The sequence below is a fragment of the Diadema antillarum genome, unplaced genomic scaffold (genome assembly GCF_040938485.1).
Source record: "Diadema antillarum isolate AM-2024a unplaced genomic scaffold, OU_Dant_1.0 seq00000069_RagTag, whole genome shotgun sequence".
NCBI classification, from domain to species: domain Eukaryota; kingdom Metazoa; phylum Echinodermata; class Echinoidea; order Diadematoida; family Diadematidae; genus Diadema; species Diadema antillarum.
The window spans coordinates 1,654,442-1,668,628 of NW_027271168.1; the positions used below are offsets into that span (position 1 = coordinate 1,654,442).

The 14,187-nt window shown below is 37.5% G+C and overlaps 1 protein-coding gene across 1 annotated transcript in view; it reads right to left on the reverse strand.

Annotated features, from left to right (window-relative positions):
* Window positions 1-8,005: 8,005 nt before the first annotated feature.
* LOC139725968 (serine/threonine-protein kinase DCLK1-like) overlaps window positions 8,006-14,187 on the reverse strand; it is a 33,598-nt gene continuing 27,416 nt past the window's right edge. The window contains exons 4-6 of the mRNA XM_071637051.1: window positions 13,591-13,723; window positions 8,814-8,981; window positions 8,006-8,211 (exon numbers count right to left, since the gene is read on the reverse strand). Coding sequence (XP_071493152.1) covers window positions 8,006-8,211; window positions 8,814-8,981; window positions 13,591-13,723 — 507 coding nt within the window. The remainder of the gene's footprint in view (window positions 8,212-8,813; window positions 8,982-13,590; window positions 13,724-14,187) is intronic.

Genomic DNA, 14,187 nt, shown 5'->3' on the forward strand with positions numbered 1-14,187 from the left:
TTCCGGCCTCCACAGTTTGATTGATCCATTGGAGATTGAGCCCACGACTAAAGGCTCCTGAAAATGTCAGAATCCCTAATGCAGTGTGCTTTCAGATATTCTCCATGCTGAAGTTTGCAATAAATTTTCCCTTATGGGTGAGAAACCGAGAGTTGCCAACTAAAGGCCCCTAAAAACACAAGTGAAGTGGGACCATTGTGTAGCACAGATGAAATAATGAAAGTGAAAATGCTTCCCCAAAGTTGACAAAGGTAAACAGTAGCTTTTCATTAGCATGACAGCTAGTGCTCTATCGAGAACCTGTAGAACCTATATTGACTAAAGTTACTTTTGGTTCATTGCAAAATTATTGTATGTTGTCAGAGACTCCAACCCCAAGCACCTTCGATCTGGAGATTCTCCCGCCTGAAACCCCTAGCAAACGGGAGACTCCAACTCGATGTGAGCGAAGCGCGAAGTTCCTTGTGGCCGGGGTCCAGGGGTTAAGGGCCCTGGAAGCTCTAGGGTGTTAGATGCCCTCTCATGCTATCTAAGGCTTATTTTTCAACATACGATGACACTAAGTAAGAAATCATGTCAAGCGGGAGACACAGAGCCAGGGCGGGAGAAATTAAATCTCAAGCGGGAGAACGGGAGATTTTGCAAAAATGGGCTTTCGGAGGGAGATCTCCCGTCGAAAGCGGGAGAGTTGGAGTCTCTGTGTTGTTAATTGTGTCAGTGTAATTGTAAAGTATTTAATGCACTTCGTCCTTGGATGACCTCCAAAACCCATGTAAGAATTGCTTTGTAAATATAAATGTAAAGTATATTATCAAACCAACTATTGCAGCTGTATTTATTTCTCATGAGACTTTTTCCCTTGGATGCCTGTAACGGCAATGAGTTACATTGCTGCTTGTTGGAAAATAGAATGTGGTTGTGAGTACAGTCAACCTTGCCTATAAAGTTGAATCTATTTGGACTGAAGAAATAGCTTCGACTTAGAGAAAATTTGACTGAGGGATTCCAATCAATAGAATGTAACGAGAAGAGGACTTGAAAAGACCTGAGCGATTGTAATGCGAAGTAAGCAAGGTTGACTATACTTGGATTTGTGTGTGTGTGTGTGTGTGTGTGTGTGTGTGTGTGTGTGTGTGCCATACGAGGCCATGTATTGTATTTATGATATTTTATGATTTTTTTTTTTCTTCAAAATAACATCACTGCTGATGTCAGATGATATAGGAACATTAGTTTGGATAACACTAATACTTGTAATGTTTTGAATCTCAAATCAGTATTTTTGATGTTTGGAATGGAATTAGGAGAATTTTGAATTGAGATATAAGGTCCTGTCACCCAAGGGGCAATACATACATAGTGATACATACATTCACACATACATACATACATGCATACATAGGTAGATACATACTCCCCTTTGCACAAGATTTTGGATGTAAAAGCATCATACTATGATGTATTTAAGACATTTTCTTTAATTCCTGTGTGCAATCTTGAAGGGGTATGAAACCCAAATATACATGTGGATTGAGTGAATGCAGCAATATTAGTACAACGCATCAGTTTGAGGAAAAAGTTTGAGGAAAATCAAACAATCCATTCTGAAGTTATGAATTTTTAAAGTTTCAGTGCAGCCATTGCTGAACAAGAAGACTGCTGCAGTTTGCAATGCCATGCATGGAAAACGTTATAAAGATAATAAGGAGAATTCCACAATCATGTGCAGGGGTGCAAGAACTCAGCTTCAAAGCTGATTTTAGCATTTTTTTTTTTTTTTTTTTGGGGGGGGGGATTTTCAGTTTTTTTTTTCGCTTCTGGGGCACTTCCTCTGCTCTGCACCATAATGTAGGAGCTTTTGTGACATCGGCTATGATGCTGAATTTTCTTTATATTTTCTTCATATGTGACAGACATTCTGAAAATCCTGCAGGTTTTCTCACCTCAGTGCTTGACATTTGAACTTCAGGCACCCTGTGCTTGCTTGAGCTGAAATTTTGTGGAGATGGGATGTGTAGGTATGCAAAGCAAGCAACATTTGACCTTTGTAATGTTCATACAGAGAAGAAATCTACTGAATATTCCAAAAATAGCAAGTCAATTTTTTTGAGAATCAGGACTTCAACAATTTCATGAGTGGTAAGATTTATAATCATGGAGTAGCGCAATGAATGGAGAATTGTATGTATGTATGCTCTTGGCATTCATGTCAGGACCGGAGTTGATATTATCATGTGTTGATAAATGTGCAAATAGCACCCGACTAACAAAATTTGCAAAACAACAACAACAACAACAAACAAAAAAGCCAAATACATGAGTATGTTGCACATATCTTGGCACAAGAGAATAAAAGGCTTCAGACGTCTAGGCTATATGATATTCATAGTGATTTATTGAATGAATCTTTCATTTTCAAGGCATTCGAAAATTGCATAAATTACCAAGAATTAGGTACATATAAGAAAGTAGTATTACAAAATACAAGGTATTCTCAAGGCACTACAGTATACTGAATATCACACACAAACACACACTATTACAATAAACCATGGGACAGCCTAACTTCTCTAGGATTAATCAAAATGCTATAACTTGAGAGGCTCTTAAGTCCCCTTAGCATTCAGATCCTACTGACCAAGAGCTTTGACAAGTTAAGATATTTGACTTTGGATGTCAAATTCTCCAAGGTTGTACATATATATTACAACTACAGTACTACATCATACTGTACTTGCTTTACACACAGGTTTTGAGACATTTTTACAAATGTTTTAAGACACAGACTAAAAAAGGCCAAGTACAGTATCATCTCTTCTTTTTCTTTTTCTTTTTGAATGACTTTTGACAGAAGTCAAATCAAGTAGAGCTCCATATTTAACATTACATGATATGTAGCCACTCAAACAGTATGTGTAATATCAAATTCAGTGAACTCAAAATGATGTGATCAAAACTTGTTGTTAGCTGTTGAAGGATTCATTAAAATTCAATTGATGTGCTTAATAATATCTCACAGCATAAAAAAATGTATCAACCTAAAATAAAATTTCAGTGTCTTGATAAAATACAATGAAATGACATTTGTTTTTCTGTCTAGCTGCAACACAATGATGATGTTAAGAGTATTTAAGGAATCAAAGTACATTATGTGTCAAAGTTTCAAATAGGAAATATGCCAATCTATGCATATGTTAAGAATTTTGTACAGAGTTGAAATGGAGTGTTTGATTCCAGTATCAATATCAACATAGGAATTCTTACACTAAATGTAGTGGTCACTTTCCCTTCTGAAATGTAACTATTCCAATTCCCGGTTGAAAACTTCTTCCTCACAAATTACAACAGGCCGTCTCTGTTGACACCACAGTGTACTATCAAGTGGCCAAAACCTGGACTACATGATTTCATATCATTTTCTTTCATTAATAGTTAGTTGTTTAAAAAATTAATAGTTAGTTGTTTAAAAAAATAAGAGGTTACACTTCCAAATTTTTGAATATGCCAAGGGCGGGAAGTGCAACTTACTATCCTGGTGGTGCAATATAAAAATAGACTGTAGATAATATTTACTATATGAAATGTAAAGGCTCTTAAAGACACACTAATCATTAAACAAACTGTTTAAATTATGTACTCGTTATTCATGATTCATACCTCTTTCACAAAGGTTGTCTAAAACAACCATACTGCTTGCTTGAATTTGACTGACAAGACGACAGTTAACTGAACAATCAGATTTAGATTCAGATTATATGGAACACGGCAAAAGCCAAGTTATGAGCTATTCACTTTGCCTGATTCCTTCTATCTTTCATGTTTACAGCTTGAATTTCTTTGGTATCACTAATATCACAAAGGTCAGGCAAGCCTTTCAGCAAATATCAAAACTTTGTGGCTGTCACTAATATCTCAATCAGAATGTAAAATGTAAAGCCATGATAGACTCTTCCATCAACGTGCATTTGTAGTGGTAGGTCAAAATAATTGCATATCCATGGCATTCATTGCACACACATGTTGCTAAGAATTTACAATCTGTTACATCATGATCATTGTAGAAATGGTAAAAATAAACAATCATCAAATAACAATTCCTATCCTTAACCGCTTTAATCAATGCCTCCCTTAACAGACAAATATTCTAATACCACACCATTTCTTGTTTCAGAAAACAATCTTCTCAGAGCCTTTTCTTTTTAAAGACATGTGAAAAAGGGGACCCATTCTAGGCTCATTATATCAACAGTATCAGAAGTGGTACATGTTCGACTTTTTGCTACTTGAATGACACACTATTGGAGAATGAATAGAGGTAAACTAATTTCTGGACACAAACCAACTTGTCATTTATACAACTCTGCCTTCTCACTAAGCCTGCATCATATTCACACAAATATAATGAAGAACATGATTTTGATTTGAGAGAGAACACACACAAATTCAGTATTCACAACATTGTTATTACACCATGTGACACATTCAACAAGGTTTTAAATAGAATACACGCACCTATTACACGTTAGGACTGGACAAGAACATAGCTCTCTATGCTACTTCACTGTACATAAGAATACATGGTAATTGGTATACATATTTCGTCAGATGTGATCGAATGCTTGCATCGGCTTTTCATCGATGACTTGACCTCAAAGTAGAAAGAAATATATTCAACAAATACTACACATATTTCATTAGATGTGATTAAAAGCTTGCATGAGCTCACTGATGATATGAACTTGACTTATAAACAAAGGATCATAATCAAAATCAGACATTTGATGACTTGAAAAAACAAGAAGAAAATTAAAAAAAAATCACAAGAGTTGCACAGTAAAAGAGATGGTTGTACAATTTCACATATGAAAAGAAACGTTCCAACTGTCATTATTATTTTTTTACACATCTTTACACAGAGATGATATTATTTTTACACATCTTTGCACAGAGATTTTTTTTAAAAACATCTTTACACAAAGATGAGAAATTCAGAACACCTCATGAATAATGAGTCAGGACTAACATTACACGCTGGTATGTACAATAACTTATAAAATAAGCTATGTAAAATAAATTGAAGCATATACATTGAAGAGCATTTCTTCCTTGTCTCTTGCCTCATACAAAACTCCCTCCTGTATTAGAAACCGCACAAACCTGAGAACATTTGAGGATGTATTTCAGGAGGATAGCAAACTGCTGAGAGCAAGTGACAATATTTACATACAAAAACCCCTTCTTTCTCCAGTACAAAGGTTAGGTGGGAAGAAAAAAGAAGACAAAGAGAGAGAATGACAGACATTGTACGTACGCACAATCTTAGGTACCATTTCCTGAGAGTGGACAAACTTCAAAATACTTCAGCACTAGAGTCATACGACCCGTGTGATGATTATATGATAATGCAAAGGTACAGTAAAAGCTGTATTTTCGCAAGGGTTTAATTTTCACAAAATTTCGCTACTCACCGTTGGGTGGCAAATTTAACAACAAATACGAAAATATAATCACCTGATCTTGCTTGCATTAAATTTACGGACAGGCATCAGTGCACCTACGATAGCCTCGTTGTCAAATTGCAAAATATGTCTGTGACCTCCTCATTCGCGAAAATGTCTGCACACAAAAATAGCAGCTTTTACAGTACTTAGTATACTAGACAGCTCTGTAGAGGACGATGCTGGAAAACGCTAAACTTAAACACATAGAAGTGCACTTCATTTCATCTACATCCTGATGCCCAACTCCCTGTTTGTATTTTCGTGTTTTCTTGCATCCCAAGCAATCTATGGGTGCGTTCGAGTGCTCTAAAGCGAACCAAAGCGAACTGAACCAAAGCGTACCATACCGAACTGTGCCAGTTTTGGAGCGTTCGAGCGCTCTGTCGAGAAAGCGTACCTCACGAGTTATTTTTAGAAAAGGTCACGAAGAATGTCATCCACCTGGTGCTTGAACTACTTACAGCTGTCCCGAACAAAGAGAATGATGTTTTTGCATTGTGACGTATACGCATGATACGCGCATGCTTTACAGCGAACTTTTGGTACGCTTTGGTACGCTTTTGGAGCACATCGGGAAGTGGTCCACTTTTGGCTGGGTACAGTACGGTACGGTACACTTTAGGAGCGTTCGAGCGCTCCTCTTGCGCGGGTACGGTACGGTACAGTTCACTTTAGGAGAGCGCTCGAACGTACCCTATGTTACTAGAAGTTATTGCTTTCATTTTTGGCTTTGGCTTTGGGTTTTTTTTTTTTATATATTCCAAGAGTTATTGCTCTTATATCATCTGAATATGATCTGAATACAGCTGCTGATATATGCAAACCAAAAATGGCACAAAAGACAAACAAACAAAAACAAACAAAGTGGCACACACATGCACACTTTTAACTGAGAATTTGATGGGAAAACATTTTCATATTTCCCATTTCTGTTCAAGGGTGGCAAAACAATAATTTTATGCTTGTTAACTGTCCTTCCAGGTAGAGTAACAACAGCAATCATTGAGTATTTACACCAATATGACAGATGCTGATTGGCTGTCGACCTCCTGTTGCCATAGAAACTGCAACTTCCAGTCATTGTCAAAGTTTTCTGAAGAACTCTGGGGGACACTATCACTATATTGGAGAGTGACCCAACCACTCTGCATTACAAGGACGGTAAAGAAAGAAAAAACACAATTCGATGTACAGGTAGGTAGATAGGTAAGTAGATAGATAGATAGATAGATAAATAGATAGATAGATAGATAGATAGATAGATAGACAGATAAACAGATAGATAGATAGATAGATAGATAGATAGATAGTGATATTGACATATTTATACATATATATGTATACTTGATATACTGTAAAAGTGGAAATTTTCGCGGTGTTGAAATTTTCGCGCATTTCGCGCAACCAGAAACTAGCGCGAAAATAAAAACACGTAAATATTTTTGCTTGCCATATGCTCCTGTGCGTGATGTCTTGATTCCGCGGAATTAAAAACACGCGAAACTCTTCTTACCTGGCGAAGCGCAAAAAATTAGTCGCGCGAAAATATCCACTTTTACAGTACATACTTATAGAGAGAGAGAGAGAGAGAGAAAAAAAAAAGTACCTAAACATATATGTATATAAATTTTGTATCATGCTGACGTCTGTGAGGTGTCTGAGTACTGCACAAGAGAACTTTCCAGAATATACTTTGTATTTTGCATTTCTCTCTGTACATAGCTCACGGGATAAAGAGGATTTTTGTGTGTGTGTGTGCTGTGTGCATTATCCCACAGTATCTTGTCAATAAGAGAACTTTCACTGTCAGTGCCAGCAGATTGTGCGATAGATAAAACTGGTATATGCACTCCATGGAGTGTTAAGGGAAGTTCAGCTCTTGTGCTTGCTAAAACAAATACTCATAATGTTGAATTTCAGTCTGAGAGACATGTGCTTTAGATGCTATAGACTCGAGGCATATTGGTTAACTTCCAGTAATAATTCCTGAAAAATAAAGCGAAGAGTTCTATCTTGAAAATACATATGCATACACTCAAAATCACTGCAGCTAATACTGACACAGCAGTGAATCACCAAGATATCCATATTGCTTGAAGAGCTGCGTTTCTTTGATCAATATTAGACTGTAGTGTGAACGACTTCTTTGGCTTCATGCCCTGCGTAAGTGCATAGCAAATGACATTAGACTGTGCAGAGAACTGTAATCTATGCAAGTAAGAAACTGTGGAGAATCTCATGTTAAGGCAAAACAGTTTCGCATATCTCAGTAACAGTGAAAATAATGACCCACCACCATCAACCAAAATCTGAAGTGCGCCCTCTACTGGTGACTGGCAGTCATCACATCTTGTCGGTTCCTTGAACACAACAGAAGATGAGGACTACTTTTCCACTATTGTGCTCAATGACAAGTTTGACGTCCAAAGGCAAAGCAAACCACCACTCCTGATAGGCACAATATATCACCATGGCGATGTCTCCGGAGAGGGATGCGATCCCTCTCACTTCTGGGTGCCTCCAGCTTTCCTCTTAGCGCTGCGACGCCCCTTGAAGTTCTTCTCCAGGTTCATGGACACCTCCCGCTGCAGGTTGGGCTGGCGGCCAGTGGCACCCTTCTTGGCCACCCATGGGTGCTTGAGGACCTGCTTGGCCTTGTAGCGCATCTTGACGTCCACAACAAGGAGGTGATCGATGAGGTCTTTGGCAGCTGAGGGAAGATTAAAATAGATTAAGATTTTTAGTGGATTGGCAGTATTGGTTGTAACTTTTCATGGTAGCACTAGGAATAACCATTCAGCCACTGCCACACAAAAATAAGTGACAACTGAGTATGTGATTGTACTGTGTAGCAGAGGGAGAGACAGATAGAGATAGACAGACAGACAGAAAGGCAGACACACAGACTAAGAGGCAAAAATAAAAAATAAAAAAACAACAACAAATATGCAGGAGTCTGATTAAAGGAAGGGAAATGGATGGCAAACTGAAGGAAGATGAATAAATGCACTTTATAAATAAGACAGAACAAATACTGACATATGAAGTTAAATACTCATCAAATGCTAAAATGAATATGACAAACAGATGTTTCTTGGGTACACATCGACGACGTAGCATGCAAACATGTAGATGCAAGGAACCAACATAAGGCATAAGAGATTGAACTGCAATGCTTATCACCTAACAGAAAAAAGTACATAAAACTGCAATGGGAAAAAAAGACCTATTTATCTATATTCATAATATGATCAATCAATCAAATGAAGGGGGGGGGGGGCAGGTGCAAAATTAAACTGTTGCTATGGATACCTTTGGAGATGTTGTCCCAGTAAGGGGAGATGTACTCAAAGTGGCCAGCCTGGATGAGTTCAAACAGTTCCTCCTGATCTCTGTCTGGGCTCCTGAAGGGAGGGAAGCCACACAGCAGGATGTAGGTGATGACTCCCAGGGCCCACATGTCAACCTCCAGGCCGTAACCTAGGCAACGAGGAGATGGGGAAGAGGAGGGATGTGGTCAGTGGATTGATTCAGCTCATAGAGGAGACAAAATAATCTATAGACAACTGCAGGCCTTTGGTAGTGAGTTGGCAGTATTGATGTTTCACACATTTTCAGGATGCTTTTTTTGTTGTTGTTGTTGTTGAAAAGACAGCTGCATTTACTTGTGAATGAAAATCAAAGAATTCTGTGAATGTGTTACTTTACAACGTTCAGGCTTCAGGCATGAACAGTTCGCATGTTTTCCCTAGATTTTTATTTGTTTATTTATTTATTTATTTATTTTTTTTTTTTTTGGGGGGGGGGGTGTAGATCATAATGGACTCTCATTCTTAGGAAACAGACAGCTAAAATATTTACTGACCTTCAATTAAACCAAGAAAGTGCACACATTAAACTCCCTAAAAAGGGCATATACACTGGTTTTGTTGAAATCACATTTCAAGCTCATATACATTAGCTGGTTCAGTTACACCCATCCAGTCCCAAAAACTGCATTTTCTATGATTTGCAAGTTGTGTATATATTAAGTGAGTCTAATTTTTAGCAAATCAGGACTCTGCGCCAATTTTGCGAGAGGTTAAAGTCATGATCGCAGGGTCCAATTATGCATTGAGAAATGTACGCACGCACATTGCATTCATGCTGGGATCAGAGTTTTGTAGTATTTTCATTTGTTGTTAAATTTGCAAATAGCATCCGACTGGTGACATTCACAAAAGTAACAACACCTTAAAGGGATGGTACAGTTTGGTGGAGATGAAAATTGGGCTTTAACTTTTTTTTTGCGAGATACCAAGAAAACACTTATAAAATAGTACAGAGCATACCATTTTAAGAGGAATTCAAAGTTTATTTGATGAAAATTGGGTTTGGAATAGCTTGAACATCCAAAAACAAAGTAAAACAAAACGATCATAATAAAATGTGGGTCCCACACTTTATCAGAATCGCTCTTTATTGGATATCTCAGCCATTTCAAAAGCAATTTTCATCAAATAAACATTGAAATCCTCATGGAATTACATGCTCTTTCATATTTCAAAATAGGTTTTTCACTATCTCACCAAAAAAGGATAAAAACCTGAAGTTAAATCTACCCCAAAACTATATGATCCCTTTAAGTTCATGCTGAGATCAGAGTTATGTACTATTGTTGCATGTTGTTTAATTGAAAAAAGTACTTGACTGGTATAAAAATAGAAGACCTCATGAATGATGGAATATCAAGTGTATGTCTTTATCCTAATTTTATGTTTTACTCTTCATTCATTCTAATAGCATTTCAAAAGGTAGAGTAAAATATTTACTTTCATTGGAACCCTTTGATGTTCATGCATAATTTCCTGTTTCAGTTCTAGAATTTCTGAAATCCTCCAAATTGGTAGAGCCATAACTGATTCCGATTTGGGAAACATGCTACAAAGATTGAAAGTTCTGTTTTCTCCCTCAAATTGTCAAATATTTGAAAATTTCTTTTTGACTTTGTGAAATTAGTGTATAATATTGGTTGAGATGATGAATTAGCCTTTAATTTTATTTGAGATACTTACAAAAATTACTTTTTGAAATGTTGAAGAGCACACAATTCTAAGAGGTATTAAGGTTTATTTGATGAAAATCAGCTTTGAAATGGCTGAGATATCCAAAAACAAAGTAAAACAAAATGTTCATAATAAAAGGTGGTTCCCAGCTTTTATAAGGATTGCTTTGTTCTGGTTATCTCAGCCATTTCTAAACTAATTTTCATCAAGTAAATTTTGAATTCCTCCTACAATTATTTGCTGTTTCATAAATCATATGAGGTTTCTCATTATCTCAAAAAAAAGTTGAAAGCATGAAGCCCCATCTCAACCAAAACTATACCATCCTTTTAACCACCTCCGTCTAATCCTTGTCCAATACATGATATGCAGTGCAAATTCAATGTTGCCAATTTAGTGATGAAAATATGACAATTTCTGCAGCAAATTTCCCCAAGGATTTGATGGGTCAAAGGTCAAAATTTTCACCCACGCGTCCTCAGTCTGCTAGCAGATGTGATACCCAGAATCTGAAGGCCAAATCATACTCATCACGAATGGGAGACTTTAATAAATCTCTGACCTTGTGCATGTTTTCTCTCGCCTCCACTCTGATGTTTAATTATCATTTCAACGCATCGGAATGCAGACAACGCCAATACACAAAAATGTACAAAAAGATTTTGCCCGAGGCTAATTGATCCCAAACACGTGAAACATGTTTTGCTTCACAGTAAAGCAACTGCTTTTCTGTCTGCAAATGAGGTTTAACAAATTGATGTGTATATCTGCAACATCAATGTATACTTTAAAATAGGGCAACTGCTTTTAAGTAGAAAACTGAGCATTACAACACATTTCACTATAAAACAAAAAATAACGACATTATTTGGAATACATGTACATCAACTTCAAAGCCTAACATGTACAATATGGACCCGATTCCCCCCCCCCCCCCCCACCCAGTATTGATTCCTAATTTATCGAGTTCAATAAAATTTCACTTCTACCCTGTGTTATTAAATTATTCATGGCATTGATGATTCATCCCAAAGCGCGACTGCGACTGGATTTTTGATGCTGCCAAGCAGGTCACCTACAATGCAGAATTGAGAACTGAGGGCATTAGCATACTGGAGTATATTGCACATGACACAGCCTGCCAAAGAGGTCATTAGAAATCGCAGACTCTGCTGTAAATGCAACCCAAGTTGTGGTTGTATTCGTTTGTCACAAAACAGTAGCATCATATCATTGAAGGCAATCCCAATATCCTTAATGCTATTCATTACACTTGCTTCAGATTTTGGGGTCTTTTTTCATACGATCCATAATCTTATCTCATCTCATAGCCATATACCACAGTGAGGCAAATATAATTGTAGTTAGAGTTTATATTGTTCCAAGTTTACTTTTTTGTTCAACACATTTTACAGTTATATCACTCTTCTTTTTAGATAAATCATCCAAACACCAACATAAACTGTACACATGCCACGTCTTGCAGCTATCGTAAATGATAGGTTCCAATTCCAAAACCACAGTGCATGTGCATGCCTTCAACCACAGTACAAACTAAGAGGTATTTTTCTGTGGTATTCAATTTTGCAATGATAGGGAGCAGATATCACAAAGGCAAAATAACTGACACCAGCAATAATAGGTAGCTATATGGACAGTAAGGCATGAATAAATGAATAAACAAATGAATACACAAATGATTATAAATGAGCTTTCAGGAACCCATTACCAATAAACTATGTAATTAAAAACACACTCTGAGGCATTTAACTCTTAATGTGCCAGGCCCAAAACCCCTAACGTGCCAGAGGTTTTTACCTAACGCCAGAACGTTTCGATACTGCACTGTGAACTATTAACTGTTTTGAATTGAGTTCTACACAACATATATCAAGAAATGTTTGTTCTTTCGTGTCATGTAGTCAGTTTGGCATAATATCTATCTGAACCTGAAATATTGCAGAAATAATTGATACATCAGAAAAATTATTAGAAATTTTTGTGTAGTATAGAAAAAAAGAGTCAGTCATGTTTTTTCTTCAATAGAACGCTCCCTTGACTCTGTGAGAAAGTTTTAGAGCAACATCTCCTCTTTCAAATGATAACAAAATTGCATTCTAGAATTGTATGATTCCAAAGATACTAGCAGTTTATTTTGTCTTAGCAATTTTTCTTTCTGCCTCAGTAATTCATTCCCAAATCTTAGTCCTTTAGTCCCAGATCCTGTATTTGAAACTAAAGTGATTGTCCCGGGCCCTAGAAGAGTGTCTTTTGTCCACTTGAGAAGGAAGAGCCTACTAATCCTTCTTTTGTCTAAGCGGACCACGGGCGGGAGGGGGGGGGGTACTCTATTGAAATCGGCAGGTCTTTGTCCGCGCGCAATTCCTATGCTAGCGTGGGGACGATTAGTGACGTTCACCAAAACAAAAGGATGAAAGACTTGACCGACGACCCTCTTTGAGGGACAAAATCAAAAGAGCTTCCCCGCAGGACAGCATCCAAGTGGAACAATGCGACTGGAACCGCATAGACAATACACGCAGAATCAATAGCATACACACGTGTGGTGTACCAATGAGACTTTTGATCCATACACATCTCGCAGAGGGTGCGCTCGCTGCGGATTTTCCCGACACGAAAAAAATACATCTAGCTGAAAAATCGTGTAATTACTCAAAATTTTCTAATGTAAGCATGCTCACATTTTTAGTGGAAACGATGGCTATGCTAATCAGCTACCACTACATATCATTGGCAGTTTCTTGGTGTAACACATTACGGTACCAGAAGAACTTAAATGATCAATGCTTTTCTCGCTCTTCTTAGTCGCCGATCGGCGACCATGGCACGTTAGGACTAAGGTCGCCGTTCGGCGACCATGGCACGTTAAGAGTTAATAAAACTCATAGGTATGTCTACCATCCTGTTGCTGAGTTTTGATCATAAGGAAGAATGGTTCTAATGTTACATGATGTGTGGACAGAGTATTAACAGCAGTCAAAAACAGAAACATTTCTTTAGTTTCTGTTTACAGAGACTCTTACCTGTCTCGGCGAGAATCTCTGGAGCCACATAGGTTGGCGTGCCACACACTGTAAAGATTGGTTCCTTCACCTCCATGGCCAGACCGAAGTCGGCTAACTTCAGTGTGATATCCCCTGTCTCAGACTTGTTCACCTGAATTGAAGTGAGCAGAAGATTTTTATTCACTGGAATTACGGTGTCAATGTAGAGCTAGAAATTAAAAAGAAAAAAATGGCCTTAGAGATCTGCTCCTGATTTATTTCACACAAGCTGGTCTTGGTTTGTCATGAAGATTTCTGGAGAGATGTACTGTACTAAAGAGGGACATAACATACAAGTGTACACTCAGTTAAAGTAAAGTAAGAGGTTTCTTTGCATACAAATGCAAAGTAAAATCGTACCTGACTGGCAATCTCGGTTGGCACTATCATCCCTTTGTCTCACACACTACACTAGAAAACAGCATCCAATACTAAACAATCTCTAGTGTCTTGAGCAACTTCAAACTAACAATTAAAACAAAAAATGCAGGTTTTGCTTTCTCTATTTCTTGCATTTTCCTACACCAGTGTCAGAGGCAATCCATAACTCAACATTCTACGCTGAACTTGCTGACA